The sequence below is a fragment of the Taudactylus pleione genome, unplaced genomic scaffold, assembly GCF_031769625.1.
Source record: "Taudactylus pleione unplaced genomic scaffold, aTauple2 ptg000536l, whole genome shotgun sequence".
In the NCBI taxonomy this organism is placed as follows: Eukaryota; Metazoa; Chordata; class Amphibia; order Anura; family Myobatrachidae; genus Taudactylus; species Taudactylus pleione.
In genome coordinates this window covers 1784149-1808883 of record NW_028284938.1, presented here as the reverse complement: position 1 = coordinate 1808883, position 24735 = coordinate 1784149, and the positions used below count along the sequence as shown (strand labels likewise).

General features: G+C 44.9%; 1 protein-coding gene and 1 pseudogene across 1 annotated transcript in view; both read left to right on the top strand.

Annotated features, from left to right (window-relative positions):
- The window catches only part of DNAH7 (dynein axonemal heavy chain 7), a 482851-nt gene that overhangs the window by 277297 nt on the left and 180819 nt on the right, over positions 1-24735 (top strand). The window contains exon 44 of the mRNA XM_088451023.1: positions 22644-22807. Within this exon, the coding sequence (XP_088307149.1) occupies positions 22644-22807 (164 nt within the window). The remainder of the gene's footprint in view (positions 1-22643; positions 22808-24735) is intronic.
- LOC148501011 (5S ribosomal RNA) lies at positions 1393-1511 on the top strand (annotated as a pseudogene).

Below are 24735 nucleotides of genomic sequence, written 5' to 3'. Positions count from 1 at the left end.
AATTATGGAGCGTCCTCCTGGACGCTCGTATAGCTGTGGGTCACCACCCACAGCCTATACGAGCGTGCAGGTTGATGGCCGCGATGGTCTTGACCATCGTGACCATCGCCACCGCGAGCCGGAGCCTGCGGTTGAGTTTCTCAACCGCAAGGCCCGGAGTGATTTTGGCTCTATCAGAGCCAAAATCACTCCCACTGACATCACTAGTGATGTCAGTGGGCCGGCTTCTGACGGTAGGCGTTCCCTTGGGAACGCCCCCGTCTGGGAGGCATGCCCCCGGCACGCCCACCAAAGGGGGCGTGCTGTCAATCAACATCGACAGCACGCCCCCTTTGATCAGAAAGTCCTTCGCTCGTCGCGTCTGGCGCATGCGCACGACGGAGCTCCCTCCGTCGTGCGCATGCGCAGTGCACACCTTCGACCCACTTGCGAGCGGACAGCCGTTTGCGAGTGGGTCTGAATGAGGCCCTATGTGTGAAGATGAACACATTACATTGGCCCCAGCTGTAGACTATATGGGCTATATTGTAATTCACATCTACTGGTAGGGCTGGGTTGCCCATCCCCCCTCTCCTAATTAGGAAGACTCAGCTGAGTTGAGTACTGATTGGGGGGGGAGGGAAGTTGGCTATCCCTGAGTATGCCTTGTTCCCAGGAAAGTGCATAACATTGGAATCCTACCAACTTTTGTTGCTTGGATTTAGTACCGATTGATGCAAATCTACAGGTAGATTTTGCAAAACTGGTCAGTTAGGCATCAATGTGCTACTGTTCAAAATTTAACTTTCCTGAAACCCCTAAACTGTAGTTAGGGGTTAGAGAGTGCTTCACACGTATGTTTTCTGTAAACCGACGCTTGTTGTGGGTTACTTGCAAATGTTCTCAGGAGATTTGGTTCATCTTCCTGGGTGCCTCTCTGTGGATGGCTAGTTTATACAGAGCTTGATGTCCTACTTAGCCTTGTCGGCTGTTTGTAGTAGACCCAAAATTTTTTCGTTGCATGTATGTATATATGCCTCCACTGCGGTGATCAGGTCATACAGAGCTCTAGGTCCTACCTGGTGTTTGGTAGTTGGCCAGAGAGTTTAGTGTGTATGAACAGGGGATATGCGTGTATGTATGTATGTATATACATTTATATATAATTATGTATCATGTGCACTACATGGAATCTGCTGTATTATGCTGCCTTGTCAGCATAAGTCTATCACTGCTTTCTCCTCATGTAACCCGCTACAAAGATACGTGGGTACATTGGATGTAAAATGATGGTCACATTAATACTAGACATTGGATAAACCTTTTATGTCCAATGAAAAGGTAAGACAGATGGCTGGGGCCCCTGAGTTGGTGGCATGTGTGACCTGTAGCAGCAGCCCCTATGGTTATGCCACCTACAGCCATACCACACTGGACATGCCCAATCTCATCTGACTTTGGAAGCTATGCCGTGTTGGTCCTGGTTAGTACTTGGATGGGAGACCACCTGGGAATACCAGGTGCTGTAGGCAGTGGTTGAGGCAGGCATCATCTTTAGTAGCCGTTCAACAATTACTACAGGCTGCTAGGTCTTTGCAGCCAAAGACCAGATGGCGTCGGCCCCTTACGCGGGCCAGGCCACAGAGAGGGGCGATGGGGGTGACCTCACTGGACTTAATATAAATGGGCTGTGGTGGTCACTGTGCTAAAGAGTCACCACAGTAGTCAAATCTACCAGATCATAGCGCAGGTTGTGGATAGATTGGCGACTCCTGCGCCAACCCTGATATTAAGGTATCTTCAGCAGCTGCAGCCTACCATGTTTGGGCTTCCTAGGCATCTGCCCTGGAGGGACATGTGTGCTCACTCGGGTCAAAGGTGACTTCGTCCTTAGCAGCTTTCCAGCAGTTATGGCAAGCAGCTAGGCTAGTACAGCCAAAAGAATCAGAAGGCGGTCGGTCTCACGCTCCGTCCAGCCCTCAGATTCGGGTACATCTTCTGGTGTTTAGGGGGACACACGGGTCTCCTCCCAGGAGTCACTCTGGAGAGAGGAAGACCGTCTTCCAACAGTACGTCTCCTCCCTGATCAGCGGGGTCAAAGCTATGCTTGTGGAGCCGGTATAAGGAGAGGCTCCAGTGTTCTAATGCCAGAAAGTTGGGAAAGCCTCCCAAATCTGACTACAGCCAGACCATACTGGGCATGCCCAAGATAGTTGGATCTTGATAGCTAGGCAGCATTGAGCCCAGTTAGTACTGGGATGAGAGACCACCTGAGATTCCAGGAGTGGTAGGGAACGTAGTATGGAGTTTCTCCGGGCAGAAAAATCCATATTACCAGAAAGGTTGAGGCCTTATATCCCTTTCCAATACCATTGGCATTCGCCTGTAAATGTTTCACTGATAAGAGATTCGAAGCCGTTTTCTGCGCAGTCTTTCTCTGTCAGGAGCTGTTATTTGCACGGCCAGGGTACGGCCGGGGTTCCAAATAAAAGCACAGACTGTCTGTCTCTCGCCAGAAGAGCGACTATCCGTTAAAGATGTTTGTCGCAACAAGGGTTGCCTGTTCTGGATCTGGATGATACCAGCCTCCGCAGGTGGGGAGCAGTGACAGGTCGACACACGTTTCAAGGAAAATGGAGGACAACGGAAAGCAGTCTCTCCGTAAAACGTCCTGGAACTAAGGGCAGTATTCAGGAGCGCTTTTCAAGCTCAGGGAATACTAAAGGGGCAGGCCGGTCTAGGTGCAATTTATCAACACCACCGCAGTAGACTGCCTCATCTATCGGGGGCAGAATGTCATTTTCCAGCGAGATCGGTTGTGCTCATACCAGGAGTCCTTATTTTGGAAGTGGACTTCCTAGGCCAGCAGGATATACGCGCCAGAGAGTGCGGGCTCTTCATCCACAGTTATTTCAGAGCCTTGTGGATGGATGGGTCTTACAGAGTAGACCTCATGGCCTTGAGTCACAAGCACAGGGTCCCCAGGTAGGGGCACAGTGTTTGTAGATGCTCTGGCAGTAGAGTAGAACTTCAAACTAGCGTATTTGCTTCACCCCCCCCTCTAAGGGTTAATGGGAACATGCAACAGTAATACTGATGGCCCCTGCTTGACCCAGGCGCTGCTGGTTCGCCAACCTGCAGAGTCACTCCATAGACACTCTGTGGCCTCTTCTGCTAAGGTCGGAACTGTTAATACAGGATTCCTTCCTGTATCTAGACCTGACTCGTCCATCTTGGACGGCATGGTTCTTCAAGACCTCCTCCTTGTGAAAGGATGTTCTGTAGTTCAGAGGACAAGAAACTTACTTCTGGCTGCAGTTATTAAAAACTTTGTATGTTCTCCGGGATGAACTGAGAAAATGTGGCCCTAGGGGGTTAGGTTTTCTCGAGTATGTTCTTTTCGTCAGACTGGAGGATCTCTGATCTAGCAGCACTTTCTTCCCGCTTCCCCGTTTTAATAAGTCATCGGGAGAGAGCGATACTTCATATTAGGGCGGAATACCTTCCAAGAGTGGTATTCTGGTTCTATATGAATGTAGAGATTGTGGTCCCAGCTTTCAGACTACATGCCTCTCGGTAAGTGAGGCTTCCTTGGATGTTGGCCATGCGCTACATAATTATGTGGATCGCGCCAACAGCATGAGGAAGTAGGTTTCCCTTTTGTACTGTATGACAGTCATAAGGCTGGCCAGCCGATAAGCGGACGCTTGTCAGATGAATTTATATGACGATTTCTCATATACACACAGACTAGTCTGGTGGTGCCAGACTCAGTAAAGGTACATCCACACGGTCAGTGGGGCCTTCGTGGGCGGCTTGCTGGGGTGCCTCTGCTGAATAGTTCTGCAGGGCAGCCACATGGTCTTCCGTCCACACCTTTGTCAATTGTTATGCCTTTGACATTTTTGCCTCTCAGGATGCCTGGCTACCTGAGGCAGGGGGTGGGGTATATGAGGAGGAACCCCGGTGCATCCTGGGAGCAGAGAGCTCGTTTGTGTTAACTGGTGACTGGGATTCATACCCCAACATAATGACTGTGGACCCCATGGACCTCGAAGAAAAAGAGTTAACAAAGGTATGTTATACCATAACTCTTATTTTTACTCTACATATCTAATGCAACATTAAACTGAAAAATCCTTAATCACAACAGCCCCAATCAGTCCTCCTTCTACCCTAGATGAAACATAGGAAGTGGGGTATGAAATAAATAAAAAGCATGTTCATAAAACCCTCCACGGTAAACAGGCAGAGCAATTGACATGTCCCCTAATGCATTGGCGTAACCAGGGTATTTGGAGCCCAGGGCAAGATGAAAAATGGAGGATCCCCCCAATGAGCGAGCATAAAAAAAATGGGTGTGGCCATATGCCACAAGGGGTGTAGCCACTGAAAAGGGGGCATGTCAACATGACACACTATCGTTTCTCATCACTCTGGGAACATTCCTTTCCATTCCATATGCATCTTAGTGCCCCTCTTGCAATGCCCACCGTAGTGTGCCCCTTATGCAGTGCCCCAGTAGTACCTCTTATACAGTGCCCCTTATCCAGTGCCCCTTATCCAGTGCCCCAAGTAGTGCACCCTTATACAGTGCACCCTTAGACAGTGCCCCCAGTAGTGGTCGTCCTATGCAGTGCCCCTTATACAGTACCCCCAGTAGTGGGCCCCTCTAGGCAGTGCCCCCAGAAGTGGTCCCCTCTATGCAGTGCCCCCAGTAGTGCCCTGTTAGGATGTGGCCTGGGATCGGCCACTACTCACCGCTGCGCCAACGTCCTTGAGCTCAGGTGTTCAGTCGCCAGGGCTGGAGATGAGTGGTGGGCTGAGTATTCTCCCCGGGGTCTGCTATGGCTCCCATGCGTGCATCCTGATTCCTGCGGTGGTGGTCATGGGCGCAGCCATGTTGATCTGTATCACCTGACTATTCTCTCCCAATGGTAGTCCTGCGGTCACTCAGCTGATCTTCTGATCCAATGACCTAAGGATATTTACTGTAGTCTGACTCCAGGAACAGGAAGCTGCTGTTCAACTTCACTTCTCCAGTGACTAAGATTCTGTAACATCACTCCAGGCTCCACCTTGTTATTCACTTTCAGTGACTTCTATCCACGTCTGCAGTAATCACTTTAGCACTGTCTGCATGCTGAACTCCATGGGTAACTTCAGTACTCTGTGTGCTATTCTGTGTACCTATCTCCAGTACTCTTTTTAGATTTAAGGGCCCCATACATCAGCGATGGATTGCCGCAATCCCGCGATGCTGCAACCCGGCATCGCAGGATCACAGAAATCCAACATGTTGGATTTCGGCGATTTGATGATTGTGATAAAAGAATTATTGCAATTGTCAAATCGCTGACATTTAACATGACAAATGTCTGCGATCCGGCGACAGATCGCAGAACATTGATGGTGGGAGGCCGGAGTTTCCACTCGGCAATGCTGGCATTTCCCATCGCATCGCCGGATCGCGACAAACAGTCGCTGATGTATGGGCACCTTATGCTGTATTTCACCAGTATGCTCTCATAAGTCTCAGCTGATATCCTCATCAGCATCAATGTTATACTGCAGTACCATTTACCAGTGTGTATATTCAGGGCCTGATTCAGAGCTGCACGCAAAAAGCGTGACCACCCACAGCTTTTGCGAGCAGTCAGGTGATGGTCGCGAGGACCCTTGTGGTAGGATCTCTTTCCCGAAAGCCCCAGTGAGCTTCTGGCTCTAATAGAGCCAGAAGCTCACCACTGACATCACTCGTGATGTCAGTGGGGCCACCCCCAAACGGCAGGCGTTCCTTCGGGAATGCTTCCATTTGGCAAGCCACCCCCCAACCCGCCTACCGAATGGGGCGAGCTGTCGATCAACATCGACAGCCGCCCCTTTTGGATGCGAGCGCCGGAGCGAGTGATTTACGCACTGCCTAACAATTGACCCGCTTGCAAGCGGGTCTGAATCAGGCCCTCAGTACAGCATCCGTGTACTGACTCCTAGTGCCATTCTCCTGTATCAATCCTGTGTCTGGATCACCAGTGTGTGTACTCAGTACAGCATCCGTGTACTGATTCCTAGTGCCATTCTCCTGTATCAATCCTGCATCTGGATCACCAGCATATGTACTCAGTACAGCATCCGTGTATTCTCATCCGTGTACTGACTCCTAGTGCCATTCTCCTGTATCAATCCTGCGTCTGGATCACCAGCGTGTGTACTCAGTACAGCATCCGTGTATTCTCATCCGTGTACTGACTCCTAGTGCCATTCTCTTGTATCAATCCTGTGTCTGGATCACCAGTGTGTGTACTCAGTACAGCATCCGTGTACTGACACCTAGTGCCATTCTCCTGTATCAATCCTGTGTCTGGATCAACAGTGTGTGTACTCAGTACAGCATCCGTGTACTGACGCCTAGTGCCATTCTCCTGTATGAATCCTGTGTCTGGATCACCAGCGTGTGTACTCAGTACAGCATCCGTGTATTCTCATCCGTGTACTGACTCCTAGTACCATTCTCCTGTATCAATCCTGCATCTGGATCACCAGCGTGTGTACTCAGTACAGCATCCGTGTATTCTCATCCGTGTACTTTTGGATGCGAGCGCCGGAGCGAGTGATTTCTCGCTCGCTCTGGGGCTCGTGCACGCCGTGCGTACGCACTGCCTAACAATTGACCCGCTTGCAAGCGGGTCTGAATCAGGCCCTCAGTACAGCATCCGTGTACTGACTCCTAGTGCCATTCTCCTGTATCAATCCTGTGTCTGGATCACCAGTGTGTGTACTCAGTACAGCATCCGTGTACTGATTCCTAGTGCCATTCTCCTGTATCAATCCTGCATCTGGATCACCAGCATATGTACTCAGTACAGCATCCGTGTATTCTCATCCGTGTACTGACTCCTAGTGCCATTCTCCTGTATCAATCCTGCGTCTGGATCACCAGCGTGTGTACTCAGTACAGCATCCGTGTATTCTCATCCGTGTACTGACTCCTAGTGCCATTCTCCTGTATCAATCCTGTGTCTGGATCACCAGTGTGTGTACTCAGTACAGCATCCGTGTACTGACTCCTAGTGCCATTCTCCTGTATCAATCCTGTGTCTGGATCAACAGTGTGTGTACTCAGTACAGCATCCGTGTACTGACGCCTAGTGCCATTCTCCTGTATGAATCCTGCGTCTGGATCACCAGCGTGTGTACTCAGTACAGCATCCGTGTATTCTCATCCGTGTACTGACTCCTAGTGCCATTCTCCTGTATCAATCCTGCATCTGGATCACCAGCGTGTGTACTCAGGGCCTGATTCAGACCCGTTCACACGCAGCCTGCCAATGTTTGCAATCTGCGCATGCGTACAAGAAACAGTGTGCGAACTAGTCCATGCGATCGGGAAGTGTTCACACCCTATACACAGACGCTCCGCAAACATGAGTGACAGGATGTGTCATTTGTGGGTGGTGACAGTGTGGACGATGGTAACGGCGGTGTGGTGGTGCGAACGCAGGCGTGTCTGTGCGTTGGAACGCCATTTCATGGGTGTGCATAATTAAGACACATCGTCAGCATAGACGTTCACATGGCTGAATTAAACACAGCAGCACTCGCAGTGCTTGCGGTAGGGTGCGGTCAGACTGCGTATGGGTCTGATATCAGCCGATGTTACCGATTTTTAATAAACTTCCTGGAGATGACGTATGTTACTAAGGGAAAGTGGGCATCTTGTGTCAGGCTGGTGGGCATCTAAATACATACTGCGATCACACGGCAAAACATAGTGGACGTGCTAATGTCTTGCTAGCGATCGCGGGATTTGCATACTTTGGGTGCTGACAGCTGCGTGTGAATGCAGCCTTGCGAACGGGTCTGAATCAGGCCCTCAGTACGCTATACGTGTAGTAACTCCTAATGTTACAGGGTTCCTAAAGTGCAAAACCAGTGCACATACTCACTCAGTACAGTAGCCAGGGCCAGTGCAAGGTTTCTGGGCACCCTAGGTAACATTTCACCCACCATCCCTGCTCCCTCCAATTCATAATATGCATACACAGCAGTGTCCCATATTCATATTTTACAATATAGAAATATCCCAATTAATATGCCGCACAGCAGATCCCCAAAATCATACTGTGCCTCATAACATGGCCCCCTATTCATGGTATGCTACATGCATGTACAACAAATTTGTTATATGCCACACAGCTGTATCCTCAGTTCATAATTATGCTACACATCAATGCCTATAATACATATTATGCCACACAGTTGTGCCCCAATACATCATATTCCCCACATTTGTGCCCACAATACATATGCCACACAGCTGTGCACCAATTTTATTGTATGCCACATAGCCATGAATTATGCCACTCAATTCCCACGATATATATGCCACACGTGTCCCAAATTCTTTGTATGCCTTACAGTTGTGTTCCCAATATATATATATATATATATATATATATATATATATATCTATACATCAGTGCTCCAATACATGTCAGCACTCATTAACCGCCCCCCTCACACACACACACACACACTGCTGGAACTTATTAACCCCCTCACACACTAACCTTCTCAGCACTCATTAACACACTCACTATGCCAGAACTTATTAACCCACACACATACTGCCAGCATACAGCCCCACATGTCAGCACTCATTCCCCTCCACACTTACCCTGCCACCACTCATTAGAACCCATACACACACACACTCACGCTGCCAGTACTTAATAAAACCAACCTCCCCCCACACAAACGCTGCCTGCACTGATTAATCTTTCCCCGCACATACACTCTCACCCTGCCAGCACTCATGAAACCCACACACACTCATCATGAGAGACAGGCTGGCACCCAATGGAAAGGAGATGACTGGAGGAGAGGGAAGGGGCCACCACCAATTCTGCTGACTCTGCTGCACTAACAAGTGAGAGTGCAGTGTCAGGGGCTAGGGGAGTTCCTGTGTCAGCCTGTGTCCCGTCCGGGACTGAAAGAGACATCCTTCATTTTTTTTTGTGGACTCAGCAGCGCCCTCCAGTGACAGGCGCCCTTAGGCAGCTGCCTAATGGTAGCACCGGCCCTGACAGTATCCGTGTACTGACTCCTAGTGCCATTCTCCTGTATCAATCCTGCGTCTGGATCACCAGTGTGTGTACTCACTACGATATCCATGTACTGACTCCTAGTGTTACCAGGTTCCTTCAGTGCAAAACCAGTGCATGTACTCACAGGATTCTTTGCATTTACTATTCTGCGTACTCATCTCCTTGCCAGGTACCTAACCTGCTCAATTGGTGCGACGAAACCCAAATCCCAATAGGAGGGGTCACTGGTAAAGACCACCAAGTGGATTAGACTCCGCGCCTCTGGTTAGGTCTAGCCAACACCTGGGATTTACCATTAAGGAGGACATTATTACTGTCACCCCATCAGTTGCTTCCTAACCACCCTAACCCTTATACAGTGCCCCCAGTAGTGCACCCTTATACAGTGCCCCCAGTAGTGAACCCTTATACAGTGCCCCCAGTAGTGCCTCTTATACAATGCCCACAGTAGTGCCACTTATACAGTGCCCCTAGTAGAGGTCACCTTTATACAGTGCCCCCAGTAGTGGTCCCCCTATGCAGTGCCCCTAGTAGTGATCCCCACCTATGCAGTGCCCCTTATACAGTGCCCCTAGTAGTGCCTCTTACATATATTACAAAGACACACACAAAACACAATACTTACCTGAATCCCCGCTCCTGCGGCTGCCGCTCTCCGCTCCTCCGTCCTCCTGCTCGACACTATGGGAGAGACGTCATGACGTCTCTCCCTTCACCCACTGTGGGAGCTGGAAGGCGGAGCTCATGAGTGAGCTCCAGCCCGGCTCTGGCCGTGGGTGCAGTGGCCAATGAGAGTCTGTCAGACTCTCATTGACTGCTAAAACAAACACGCCGCCGCCAGGTAATACGAGTGTACTACCCTGTGTCGGCAGTTTTACTGTGTAGTGCGAACCGCACTCACTGTGGTTTGCAGTACATTGACTGAAACGAACCGCTGCCTTCAGCGAGACACCCCCCACGCACCAACGTTTCGACTACGCCCAGGGCACGAGCCCCTACGGACCTAGTTACGCCACTGCCGTAATGTAACATTTAGAAAGTGCCATCGCTTTTTGTAAGCCACTGCTTCTTGGTACTGTAGGTTTGATCTCAAAATATAAAGCTGCCTGCTCTGCCTGTTTTTGCATTTTATATCAATGGAGCTTTAAACTTTGATGTCAAAACCACCAATAAGCGATGACACTTCCTAAATGTACCGCTATATCTCATCCACTGAAATACCCTTCACTCACTATCACCCCCTGGCACCATAACTTACCCACAAAAGATATCCATTCCAAAATCTGGATAAAAATTAATACACAAACACAAAAAGAATAATAACTTTTTTAGATTGTCCTACATCTCAATAGCATCCGATGCTATTCATTCCCCTTTCTTGACGGCTGTATTTCACTGAGGCTTTTTTTCAGCCTGGATTGCTGCTGTATTACAACACTGTCCATTCACACTGACAACAGCGCTTGTGGGCAGCCCGGAATGTCCGTAAGTGCCGAGCACGCCCCCAAGAGTGACGAAAAGGGGATGTGTCTTAAAGACACGCCCGCTTTTCATTGGCCATGCCCCTTTTCGGGCACGCACAGATGTGCCCTTTCTCTAGGTCCAGCGCCCTGCCTGGCGCCGGACCTAGAGTGAACACACATATATATATATAACTTTTATTGATAGGGGCCCCCACACGTTTGTTGCCCAGGGGCCCAAACAGACCTTAATCCAGCCCTGCTTCCATGGTGTACATCTGTATGTCCGAATGTGCAAAGACTGAGACCCCCACTGTCAGTATCTACAGACACTGCAATCATGCTTTGTGCATCTTTAGACGCCACCATCATCAGTCGCACGTCTGAATCTGTACTGCTACTCTGTATGAACACCATCAGGATGTATGCGCAGTACAACTCAGATGCATAAGCAGATGAAAAACATCACTCCAACATTGCTACTGCGTCTGACTCACAATCAGGCCTATAATATATATATGTATACTATGCCATATTTGTGCATACGCATAACTACAAAAGGGACATACATATTTATATAATGTCACTTTCCTATCTGCTGATCTCACTCATAAAAACATTCAGAGGTGCAATAAGCAATTTAAAAAAAATTATATGAATAAACATTCTAGTAGTTATGGACCCACCATCTGCCGGGTCAAGCACAGATGGCTGTCAGCCCCATCTCACCGCCCCTTCCCTCCCACTCTCCACACTGCACCAACACACACAGGCTTATACAGGGTTTCTTACTATTGGCTTGCTTGTGGCTTCCTGTCATCCTGGGCAGCAGCAATAGCACTACAGCCTGGATATTGGGCAGGACGTCTCTCTGGGCGACCGTCAGTGTCGGTTGTCAGCCAGTGACTGCGGGGTATCATGTGTAAGTGTCCTTCTGGTCTCCCGAATGTTCTCCCTGCTGAGTTGGCCGCAGAGACCTGCTGCATGGGCGACCGCTGGGACCTCCTGCTGCAGTCATACAGATCACATTCAAATACATGCCGGGAGCATGTGGCCAACCCAGTGGGAACTGTCCTGTGCGTCCAATGGCCCAATCCTCCCCCCCCCCCCCTCCTTGGGGGCGACAGATAATTACATTGGTCGTCGAATACTGTATGTAAAATTTAGTTTTCCATTCATCAGTCTTTTACACAAATCAGAGCATATGTGCCAAGAAGTTTAAGTTTAGAAAAAAAAAATTGGCTTCATGAATGCAGTCAAAGAATTCAGAGATCAAAAGGAATAGGGTACAGTTTATTATGCCAGTTTTGTTTAATCCTCTTTTTTAAAAAAAACCTCTTTTAGTTTATCAACATATTTTTGTTTAATCCTCTGTAGTTGATAGACATTGTTAGAGAATAGTCTTTTTCTCCCAACAAAGAAAAGCCCAACTAAATCAGGAAAACTGGATTTCTGGATTATCCCCTTTTCAAATCATCCTTAAGGTATTCATAGATGCCTCAAATGTCAGGTATAAAAAGAGGACAAAGTTGGTTTGGGGAGGGGACATTGGCCCTGGGCCACCCTCTCTCAGCGGGCCCCATCGGCTTTGATTACAGCTGCATATGAGTAGCAGGTGAAGAGGTGGTGTCAAAGTAGTAAGTCAGAGGCAGCAGCATAGAAGAGAGGGGAGGAGCAGCTGCAGATAGTGGGCCTGATTCAGATATGTAAGCATAGGGCTGGATCAAGACTTGTGGGGGCCCAAAGGGAACTAAATTTTTGGGGCCCCCTCCAAGCCACACAGAGCTTATCCCCCCAGAAAGCCCTACATTGAGCCATATATATATATAACATACACTCGCACATAAACAGTTTACACACACCAACACATATATACACATTAAAACATACACACTAACAAATATATACAAATTAACACATACATGCAAACTAACACATACACATATATACACATTAACACATACATACACAGTGTACACACTAACACATATACACACAGAATCACATACATACACACACACTAAAACAGTACACATACATACTTTCACTTGATGCAGCAGCTGCTGCAGGACCAGTCACCTGAATAGGTTGCAACAGATGCCGGGCACCTCTATTCAGTAGGCTCCACCCCCTGTGATTTAATGCCGTGATTTGTGGGGATATGGGGGCAGGCTTGCCGTATTGGCTTCGCCCCTGATACGGGCAGTCACTGTAGGGGATAATTGGTGTGTCAGGGGTGGTTTCTACTCAGAAACCCCCCATGCATCCGTTAGTGTGGAGCCGGCCCCTCTCCTCCATAGAAGAAAGCAGATGCAGTAGCACTGACACTGCTGCTGTTTTTGGTAGAACAGCAGCAGCTGCTGAGCCTCCACCCGTTACATCTTTTCTCGGCAGGGTCACATCGACCCTGCGTGGGGGCCCCGGGATGACTGCCCCTGTCCTCGACCCCTTAATCTGGCCCTGTGTACGCATTGTCAATATTTTTGCTTTTGGACAATTATCGGCAGACTGCCCATGCGTCTTAGTTGCAGTGCACAAGCTCAGCATTAAAATGTTATCAAATTTGACTATGGAATTTATTTGCAAGTGATTGACAGACAGAGGCCATATTGTGGGAGTGGTGGCAAAAAAGGGGGCGTGACATGACCAGTTTCAGAGCATATGGCTACATCTGTAATCCAGTACTCAGAAAATATGGCGCCAAAATCTCTGTTCCTATGGCCATTCTACGTGACCATATGTTTACATAGATGTTCAATTATTGAAGGACCTGCGACCACCGCTGCATGTTTGTTTGCACTTGCTTGGATCTGCGAAGCCGCCTGCGGGTGTCTCAATGCATTTCCAGGCGGCTGCACGCATTAGCATACTTTCACACAGCCGCCCCCTACGGGATCACAGCTGTGATTACATTAGCATACATATCTGTCCCAGATACCAGTGTACCCAGAGTGGTGAGGACTATACAGTAGCCAGTCCATAAGGTAAGAGGACGCCATCGAAAGCTGAGTGCTGTGTAGACCAAAGCCATCAGACCTCACTGCCTATGTTTTCTCAACATTGGGTGCTTCCATTGATGATGCAGCATCAGTTCTCCACCATTTATGGGGAAAAAAAACATTTGCCACTGGCCATAGACCACAAATGGTTTCATAACCATCAATGGTCCATGGCCATCCCTAACTCTGAAAGGGGTGACACTATGGGGTTGATTTAAAGATATATATGCAAACCCAATGATTAGTGTACATCTCTGTTGCTGGGTTGACTGGGCTTGCACTGGAGCCACAGTACTATAATACATTTGCGGCTCTGGTTGCAGAGTTGGAGAAGCCGCAGCCCAGGGGAGTAACTAGGTATTTGAAGGCCCCATAGCAAAAGTTTGTAAGGGCCCCTATGTACCACCCAATGGTAAAAAAACAACAACATATAATCCATGTAACTTTGACAAGGAAGATCCAACCCCCCTAAGCTCTGGGCCCCATAGCAGTTGCACCCTTTGCACCTCTGGTAGTTACGCCCATGCCGCAGACTGAATGACAGGCTGTGGCTTTTTGGGGGTGGAGAGGTTTTCTGGGCATGCTGAAGTCAGGTTTTGCATCTTCCTACGCAGATTTACAATCCAACTGCAGAGGAGTTGCTTCTGGTTAGGCTTACTCAGATGGTCGATTGCTGCCCTATGGTGACCGATGCTGTATCCTGATTTAGAGTTGGGCACATTTCATGAGCTGCTGTGATTACTTACAGATTCTCAATAGCGAAAATATGCGAATGCAAGTTTTAGCATTCACCTTCTGTAATAGCGTACAACATAATGAGACACTGCCATTATCTGAGCACCATCGGTTGCATCATCGACCACTGGTACAGCCTATGGCTCACGCAGTGTTTCCATCTTAAATCTTTCAACAAATCTTGTTTGCAACTGCGACCGCTATAGTAACAGTTAGGTTCATGCGTGTGCAGAATGGCTTTCACAGACTTTTCACAGTACAGTAGCAAAACATCGCTCAACTGCTCAAACATCAGCACTGCGGCCACTTGTGAATCAAGGCCAGTGTTTTTGCAAACATTTGTCTCTCTGAGCTGAGGGGGGTTGGTAATAAAAATATGTGAACAGTTCTTTGCCATGTAGATAAATATATAAAAACATAATGCTTAAAAACTAAACTTAAAAGACATGGGTAGCATCTGGGGAACATACTATCAACATTAATATGTTAGATTTACAAAGAAACAGACTTAATCAACAGATAACAGACTTTATATCACATCTCAGAATGCATTAATCAGAATTCATGTCCTTGCTACTTGCAAAAGGGAGCCCCAGATGCGTCTTAATCTTTAACAACAGTGCAAGGTGTCCACGTCTTTCTACAATTGTATTAATAATAACTTGAAATTGATTCTTTGAAATGGCACAGAAATCACATTCTCTTTAGTGATGTTTATAACTGCACCTAAATAGGAAAGAATTAGCTTTACAACACAGGAGTTCTGTAAGTGAAGAAATTGGTAATTAAGCGACCATGGAGAACAAAAAGAATAATCAGGGGGTTGATAATTAACTTTTAATTAATGCATCCCAGTTGGTACCATAATTACATTGTCAATGTCTGTGGTGATTACAGTGTTATCTTATTTGGATTATGAATATATAAATTACAATTCTCTTTAGTTCTCCTGGAATAGTGCCTTTGTTATATCATCATATGTTACTCATACCCCTTTCACATCGCCATCAAATAACCCAAGTTACTGCACATAAATGCACAGCAACCCGGGTTACTGTGCAGTGTGAAAGGGGCCTGTTGAAATAACCCGGGTCGAGCGACCCGGCATTTCAACTCGGTAGCGAGCAGGGTTGTACACGAGTCCAACCCGGCTCACGGTGCGGTGTGAACGGGTAACCAAGGTTCGAAGCGACCCAGGTCCTGTTCACTGCATAGGGAGAGCTGGCGCTTGGAGTTGAAATCATCTCCAAGCGCCGGCTCAGCAGTGACGTAATCGACACAGCATTAGTGCCGGGTCGGGCCGCCAGTCTGAAAGGGGGTCTCCGTCAGGTCGCATCCGGGATCGACGTGTGTACAAATCCTGGGTGCGACCTGCCATTAGCGATGTGAAAGGGGTATTACTGTATATCAGGACTTTAAAATGAACAGGATTATAGGTATACTGTACATACCTGTTTTTCCTTGCACCACTATGGAAGATTTGTTATGCTTTAACAAATGATTATACCAATATCCACAAAAATGTATTGTACAAAATATGTCTCTGATGTAAAGTAACACAAGTCTGTTTAAGTCTATATAGAAATTATATACATACATACATTCACCTACATGGTGGGAGGCAGCCAAGAATAGCCGTAGCAGCCCATGTGACAGCAGCAGAGATTCAGATCATTAAGGATAACGGCATACGGGTGCCCATGTGTATTAGCCTATGGAATACTACACTTTATACTGTGTTTTCCTGCACCTAACCAGCAGCATTTGTGCTGAGTTCCTTACACACTAGTACTGCTTTCCTCCGTCAATGATGCAGACAGCACAGAGTAGTTCTATTCCAGGTCTTCTTTCTTTAATCTTAACAAATCACACATAAGAGGTGCATAATAGAAAACAAAGTAGAAAATAAATGCATGTTAAAGTATATTCCTGACAACACGGTTGCTAGGTAAAATGAAGTCTATTTAACACAGAACATGTTTTGCACTCATTTATCTTTTAATTTGAAACTCATTGATTTAAGTACTGAAGTCTTTAATAAACCTTCATGTCACTTTATTTCCCCCCATAACTCCTGCCTTTTTTTCAAAGCATCTAGTTAGCATTGAGTTGGGCAGTAGCTGTCCCCCAACACTGCATGTGCTGGATTATCGATATCGATCATCCAGCACACCACCAACCCCCAAACGACTATAACGACACGCGATCAACGATCTCAGGTTCCTATAATAACCTGGTCGATATCGTCCAGTTTGGACTGCATGCACGGGCACTGGTCGTTATCGACCATCCATGCCCGCGCATCATCCGTCGTTTGGGGGTTGGAAGGGGCCAAAAAAAGGACAATATGAACGATAAACGTTATCGTTCATATCGTCCTACAAAGTCTGACCGTGTGTATGCACCATTAGAAGTGAGCTCAGCAGATACGTATGAAGAAAGTTGTACTTTCTATTAGGCAGACCCAAGGCTAACTATGCAGCCACATGTTGCAAATGGGATGTAGTCTGCATCCACCCGTTGCATACTAGTATCTTCAGGTTGCGAGTTCTTCTGTAGGGATGTGTAGTGAAATCCACCTTTCTGGCTATTCATTTTCCAAACTTACAGTACTAAAAGCCATATTTCTCCTTCTAACGTTTGTTATCAAGCTTTAATAAATCATGCTTTCAGTTTACAGTCACTGCTCTGCGTAACAAATAAAACAAAACACCATGTTCCTATTAGCTTTAAAAATGTACATAATATAAAGTTACAAGTGACAGTAATGAAAGAAGTTTTGTCTATTGAAGATGGAACAGAGGATGTTAATAAAACAGTAGTGCTTATAGAATAATGTAGACAATCATAATTGCATAATGTTTTCACCTAAATATATCATTATGCTTGTTGGTCAGAATAGCTACTCGCTTAGTTGAATTTGGATGAGTTAATATACTGTATATACTGACTGGATGTAAGCGTATCACAGCATACAAAAAATAGAAAATGGATCAATCTTTTGTGTTTTTGTTTTGCTGAATAGAGCGATGAAAATAAGTAAATGGTCGAAGTTAAATCCCTTTAATTCTATACATATATATAGAATCTACATGTGACACCTGTATATCTAATGTGTGTGTGGTCTCTACTGCAGTCAGTCAGTCTCTGTGACCTGCTGTATCTGACAGTCTTGGGTCACGCGGCAATGGCCTGGAGCCTATTAGCATGGTTTGCTCTCATGCTAACTTTCCTATTCTCACAATTAGCTACCTGGGAAAGAGTAGTGTGCTACTTATCATATTATACATTTTAAAATAATAATAACAAAATACATTACTTATATATTTTCTTTTAATAAAAGTAATATGTTTCCAAAGTAATAATTGTATTCCCATTAAGTAGTATTTACTCCTTACCACTTTGTCTCTCTCAATGAACCTCCTCACCTTCCCATGTGCGTGGACGCTCACTTGATCTGGTCTTCATTCACCACTGTGAAACCTCTGAATACATCAGTTCCATGTTCCCCCACTCTGACCATCACCTTCTCTCTTTTTAATTTATCCCTCACCCCTTCTCCACCTCTGCCTCCTAAGGTTACCATCACTAAGCAAAACCTGGAGACTATTGACACAGTACCCTTGTCCTCCCTGCTAGACTCACTTTTCTACCACATTATCTCTCTCTCCTAAGACTTAGCCGATCATCTTCCCACCCTCCCGAATAATCTCAGCTCCCACAATTTCATTATCTATTGCCAGCACAACCACCTCCATTTAGTATCATTCGCAGTCGAGCGGTTTCCAATTCAGAAGTATTTCTAGGATAAGACCCTTTAAGATCATCATCCATTCACTGGTCATCTTGTGATTCAATAAAAGAGAAAATAAAACCAGGTGCTCTAAACCAACCACCTATATAGCATTTAATTAGAATTAATGCAATCTTTAGTACAGCTGCTATCAAGGGATAGGTAAATGCCTCTACCTATAATATGAAACACAAAAAAAGCAAAACATACAGACAGCGCTACTTGACAAAGATGTAATGCATAACAATTACTATACAAATAATTAATAAATAATAAAAATATAGGGTTATAAACAATTAGAAATGATTAAGTGTATGGAACCGGCCGGTATAAACACTCATAAAAAAAAAAACAGCTAAAAAAATATTGGATTTTAAATATCCATACAAAACCAGTAAGCCATATGGTTCTAATTAGAATGGATAAACTCTATTAGCGATCATCAAGCAGATTAATAGTGAATCAAGTCTATGAATTCAGTCAATACAAATTAGTTCAGTTCATGTATCAAAAAAAGGGAATAACAAAAATAGAATCGATGATAACACAATTCAATATGAAGATGTGGGTGTTGTGTTCTGGTGGGGCGGCGTCTTGTTCCCCCAGGTGCACAAACTTACCCCTTGTAGTCCTGGTGTGTTCCCTTCCTGGTGATCGATCCGGTGATCTCCGCCTTTGATGGGGTTTCTTGCTGTCGTGAAAGTACGCGGTTCCCAGCTACCGCTCCGGCCGCTCAACTCGTGTAAAGCGAGGAGACTTTAATTGTAATAGTAGTAATGGTGGTGATGCTGATGTACTAGTCCTGTTCCAACGCCTGTCGGCTAGTTTAGCCTTCCTCAGGGAATTGCATAGTTGATTGAGTCTCATTTTATACCATTAGGCACCATCTTAGTTGTGGTATCAGGTATTATTAGTGCAGGCGCCATCTTTGTTGTGGTTTTGGATGCCAATTTTGTTGTGGTATTCATTCTTGTAGGGTTTAATGTCCGTGCTTAATAGGCGCCATCTTTGTCGTGGTTATTCATATAGGGCTTATTGTGGTCATATTACGATATATACCTCTATTTTTTTCGTTCTAATGTTAAATATATTCTTATTTGTTATTCATATGATTCTGGTACATTTATCTAGTTCCTTTACTTCATTATGATTTTTTTCCACTTTCTCCTACAGGTACCTAACTGGCAAACACTGCCTTTATTTAGTTATCTATATTTAGACCCTAGGGCCTGAAGGTTTTAGTAACTGCAAGGTTACTAAAGGTTAGCCTGCTGCTCTCACTAGTGACTTCAATGGTGGGAGCCGTTCATTGGCTGAGAGAGGCGGATGCTCACCTCTCTCAGCCAATGAACGCTCAGCCTCGGAACATCTAAGGGAAATGCCGCGGCTGAGGCCGTAATTTGGGAGGTACCATCTTCCAAGGACCGTACTGAGTACGTGGCTCGGAACGTTTTGTTTTTTTATTTTCAGAAGACAGAGGATGCCTACATGGAGAAGAGGACCAGTCCAGGTATTGTAAGTGCGTATGTGTGTAATAAACTTATACTGTCATGGTGTGTGTGTGTGTTGTTTTTATTTTAATATTTCTTTACAGGTGAACTAGAGGTACCAGCAGGCCCTTAATGCCCCACATGCTGGTACTTGTGGTTCTCCAAGTACCAGCATGCGGGGGAGGCTTGCTGGGCCCTGCAGTTCTACTCTTAAGACAATGGCCCTCATTCAGACCCGGTCACAAACGCTGAGCGCTCGCAACCGGGTCGATGTTTAGACCAGGTTTAGACATATTCTCTCGCTCCGGAGCTCACTACAAAAGGGCCAGCTGTCGATGTTGATCGACAGCTCGCCCCTTTTTGTAGGCGGGCCGGGGGGGTGGTTTCCAAAACGGAGGCTTAAGGAACGCCTGCCGTTTTGTGGGCGGCCGCACTGACATCAGCAGTGATGTCATTGGGGAGCTTCCTGCTCGATCAGAGCAGGAATCTCCATTGGGCTTGCGGTTGCCGAGACCCAACCTTAGGGTGGTAACCCACAGCTTAGCTAGCGACCAGGAGGCCGCACTTAAAAATACAAGCGGCCGCCCTAATTCAGTACGAGCACTCGCTTGTTGCGCGAGCCTCTGAATGAGGGCCAATGTTTTACACATATAATTTTACACACATTTTACACAAGCTATCAGCCTAGGCCTGGGGTGCCCTGGAGAGGGGGACCCCTTTATTGGGGGGGCTCCAACTCCCCAGGGATTTTCGGCCTGGGCTGACTAGTGGGTAATTCTTTAGCCGGAGGACCCGGTGATAGGGTTTCCCTGGCTGTGGCATTACTCCCCTCCCCTGCTAGAAATAGCCAGGTGCTGGCTATGGCAATACCAGGGGAACCCTACACATTTATTTCCCCTGTATTTACACAAACAGGACTGACTATGAAAAGTCCGGGGCTGGCTGTGCTTTTAAGGGGGGACCCCACGTAATTTTTTTTTTTTTACATAAACACTTAACAAGCTTTTTACACTGAGAGGGGAATTCAATATGTCGAAGTTTACGTTTCATAACGAAGCTTTTACATGGGATAAAGTATCGGGCGCACGCCCGCTTATCCCCGTATTCAATATGAAACTAACGAAAACGGGAGCCTGCGAAGTGGGATTTGCGTAAAGTTACAAAATGTTCCTTAAAAAAATTGTAGGACCCGCCTAAAGTTGTAAAAACATGGGGGATCACTATGGGTACCCCCGTTTTAGCCTGTAAATGAAAGTCGGGGATTTAATTAGCCGCAGCAGGTGTTTTTTTCCCAACATTGAAGAAGTGTTGCAGAAGAGCACTTAGGTTATTTTTTTCGTTTTTTTTAAGTGGTCCCATCAAATTTGGGGTACATGAAAATGGGTACTAGCATATTTTGATGTTCCTAAAGTAAGTTTTTAAAAATTCTGCATTTGTGCACCTGCCGCTATAAATCTATTCTAGAAAACACCTACCGCATACTTGCAGAATAGCCCTGAACCTATTTCCCTATTGTTAAACAATTTTTTCCCATTTTTTTTTTTTCCCCCAATTTTTAAAATAATTTTTTGGGGTGTCCCTATTTTTTTTTTTTTTACTTTTTTTGACACAGTTATTTTTTAAATGTCATTCCCAGGGGTGCAGGCTATTTTTTTTAAGCCTGCACCCCTAAACCCCAATTCTGCACTTTTTTTCGCCACCTATTCAGTGGTGAAAATTTATCCCCTTTTTTTTCAAAGACTTTTCGAACCTGCAAAAAGTCTTTTAAATTGAATACAGTGTAAAACTAAAACCTGCGATAATGATGTCATAGGTGCGATATTAACGCGAAAAACTGAGTTTTCGCTCCATATTGAATTCCCCTATTAGTGTAAAAAGCTTGATAAGTGTCAATGTAAAAAAAAAAATGTATGCATGCATCTGTGTCAAATAGAACTGCTCATGCTAAAATCGAAAGCATGAAGCACTTCAATTCATTTGGGGATTTGAAGTTCGATTTGGAGTTCATTTTACTTTTGTTTTACAAATCGAATGTTAGTAAATGAAGGGATCCTATATTCTTCTATGGGAAAACATCGATGTTTTGCAGAAATTTGATTTTAAATTAATTTTACTGTTCGATTTGACATTCAATTTGGGCTTTAGTAAATCTCCTCTAAGAAAATTGAACCAAAATCTAATGGAATATCAAACAGAAAGCAAAATCGAACCTTTGTAAATATACACCCAGGAGGGGAACACACCAGGACTACAAGGGGTAAGTTTGTGCACCTGGGGGCACAGAACGCGGCCCCACCAGAACACAACACCTACATCTTCATATTGAATTGCGTCATCATATATTCTATTTTTGTTTTTCCCCTTTTTTTGATACATGAGCTGAACTAATTTCAATTGACTGGATTTGTAGACTTGATTGATTTTCCACTAGTGTGAGAGGACAGATAGTGTCCACTTGTGGTAGGAACACTCAATCTGGTCCTCATAGAGACATATATAGATACGGAGCACTGTGACTTCAAAATAAAGTATATGAAACCAACACTGGGTCATATATGTTATTATTGATACATAAATAAATACAACGACTAGTTATACATTACTTTGCTACTTAGCGCGAACATTTGTGTGATTATTCTAAAATTGTATATAGGGCTGGGTTAACATATACGGTTCTGCATCTTACACACACAGAGAATATATAGTCCCTTAATCAATTTTTTCCCCCAATAGGGCAGCGCGACCCTCTTTTAAGCAATAATAATTTTGTTTAGTTACAGTACACTTAGAAGTAATAATAATAATAATAATAATAATAATAAAAAAAATGTTTTCCAGGAAAACCTAACACAGCACACAAATTGAGGAATAATCTGGTCATTTTGTAGCAAATTATACAGGGGTTAACTGTAGATCAAGACAAACAATGCCTCAAATATTTTCCCATGTGCAATTCTGTGACATTTAAAATGGTGTAATTTAATCTATATGTAAAACATAATCAAAAATTGCCTTTACCACCGTTATTTGTACAATAAAGAGTTTGCTACAAAAACTAAGCATTAACTTTTATCTTCTAGATGCAAACAAAAGAATGGAGCTCACTTTGCATACATCAGAACATACCCTGTTCAGAAGACTTCTCACTCACCAGCACGTTAGGGGAGCCAGTGAAAATCCGAGCATGGAATATTGCTGGTTTACCTTCCGACAGCTTTTCCATTGACAATGGCATTATCATTTCGTAAGTCATGATCTTTTATGAACACGTACAGCAAGTGAATATTACATAAATGAATACACAGAAACAACAATTGATTCATCTAGTAGTCTGCTGATTGTATTGCCTAGTGGTTTGTTCTTTGTTTTTTTTATAGGGTGCTTAATTTGTTTTAAGGGTGTTAAGTCTTACTGTTAGTCTTATGTTTTTCTAATGCACTTTAAAATGCTTCATTAACAACAAAAACACTGGAAAACAACATGGTTAAGATTTGGTGAAATCAAGCACAGTTCCTACACATATTGTTACAGAGCAGAGCTGGTTATCATTGTGCATTTCATTCATATGCAAAAATATCGAAAGATTCTGAGATTTAGCATCCAGGGAAAACATCTCCAATTTACATGCCTTCCTTTCGTTTTGGCTACATTCCCTCTTGCCTGAGAAGCCAAGGTATAGCAGTATGGCCATATTTAGATGATCTGCTAATTGCCAGAAGCTCAAGAGAGATGGTGAGAGAAGTTGTGGACAGAACCATAAAATGTCTTCAGTGTCGCGGTTGGGCAATAAATTGGGAAAAGAGTCAGATAGATCCCGCACAGCAAATACAATTCTAGGGTGTGCAGATAGACACTCGAAAGTACACTATAGTAATGTCGGAAGAACAAAATGTAATTTTCACGGATAATCACAATTTTTTCACTTGTTGTCACTTTCTGATTTTAACCTTTATTTCGCTGGTATTGGTACCATTGTACCAACTTATTTTTAATGTATACCTAATAAAGATTTGCCTTTTTAATATTTATACTACAACTTTATGTGCGCCATATACCTAGACAAATTAGCTTTTTTTCTCTTTTGTAATTTAGTCAATATTTACATATGTCAAAATGGCAGCACCCCCAATTTAAATACTAACTACAATATATCGAATATGGGGTTTCCTTTCAATTATTATATGTGATGTGTGCAGATGTAAATCTTTTTCCTTCATTTTTTTCTGATGGTGTGGAAGTTGAAGGGGAACTACTAAGACAGAAATTGTCTGAACAAGTGGTAAAATGTTTTATGCAAGCAAGAAAGAGAGTGTCTTCAGATATCTATTATAGAATCTGGAAAAAAAATATTTGGGCTGGCTCAATATTTCATGTGATGAAGGCTGATACACCGCAAGTACTGCAGTTTCTACATGATGGGTTTGAAAAAGGTTTGGTGACTTCAACCATTAAGGTATAAATAGCAGCATTAAGTATTCTGCTGGACAGAAGATTATCTGGGGAGAATCTTGTAAAGATGTTCTGCCAAGCAATGAAAAGAATACAGACTTAAGTTAGGTCGGTCTTAGCCCCATGGGACTTGAACCTAATACTGAATGCATTACCCCCGTTCAAACCATTACATGAGATTCCGATAAAGCTACTACAGAACCACCAGTATAAAATGTCCGCTCTATCCTGATAGGTGATAGACTGTCCACTCTTGACTTACTGTCTGAAGCCAGCACTCATGCACCTGGTGCTTGGGAAGTGCAACAGCGTTGTATAACAGATACAGGCAGACAGAGGTTACAGCGCTGATGAGAACAGAAACGCTTTGACCAGGTACTGTCAGGCTCTAAAAAGTAATGTGAGTCTACACACCCACACAGCTGAGAGGGAAATAACTCCTACAATCCTACTATCTTCGATCTCAGGGCTTGATTCTGCAAGGATCGTAATTGCAGCTTTGCAATTGCGATCCTTGCAGATATGGTAATGCAGCAGGAGGCATCACTAACAGTCTGCGAGTGTGTTAGCAGGACCCATTCTTCACACTCGCAGAATGGGTCCTGCGCAGATTCCCAAACATTGGTTATCTGCGTTCAGCAGTGCACTGGGGTGCACTGCTGAATCAGGTCCTCTAATGGTAATTCAGTGCTCCCTATTAGCATCCCACTTTCCTAATTGCCA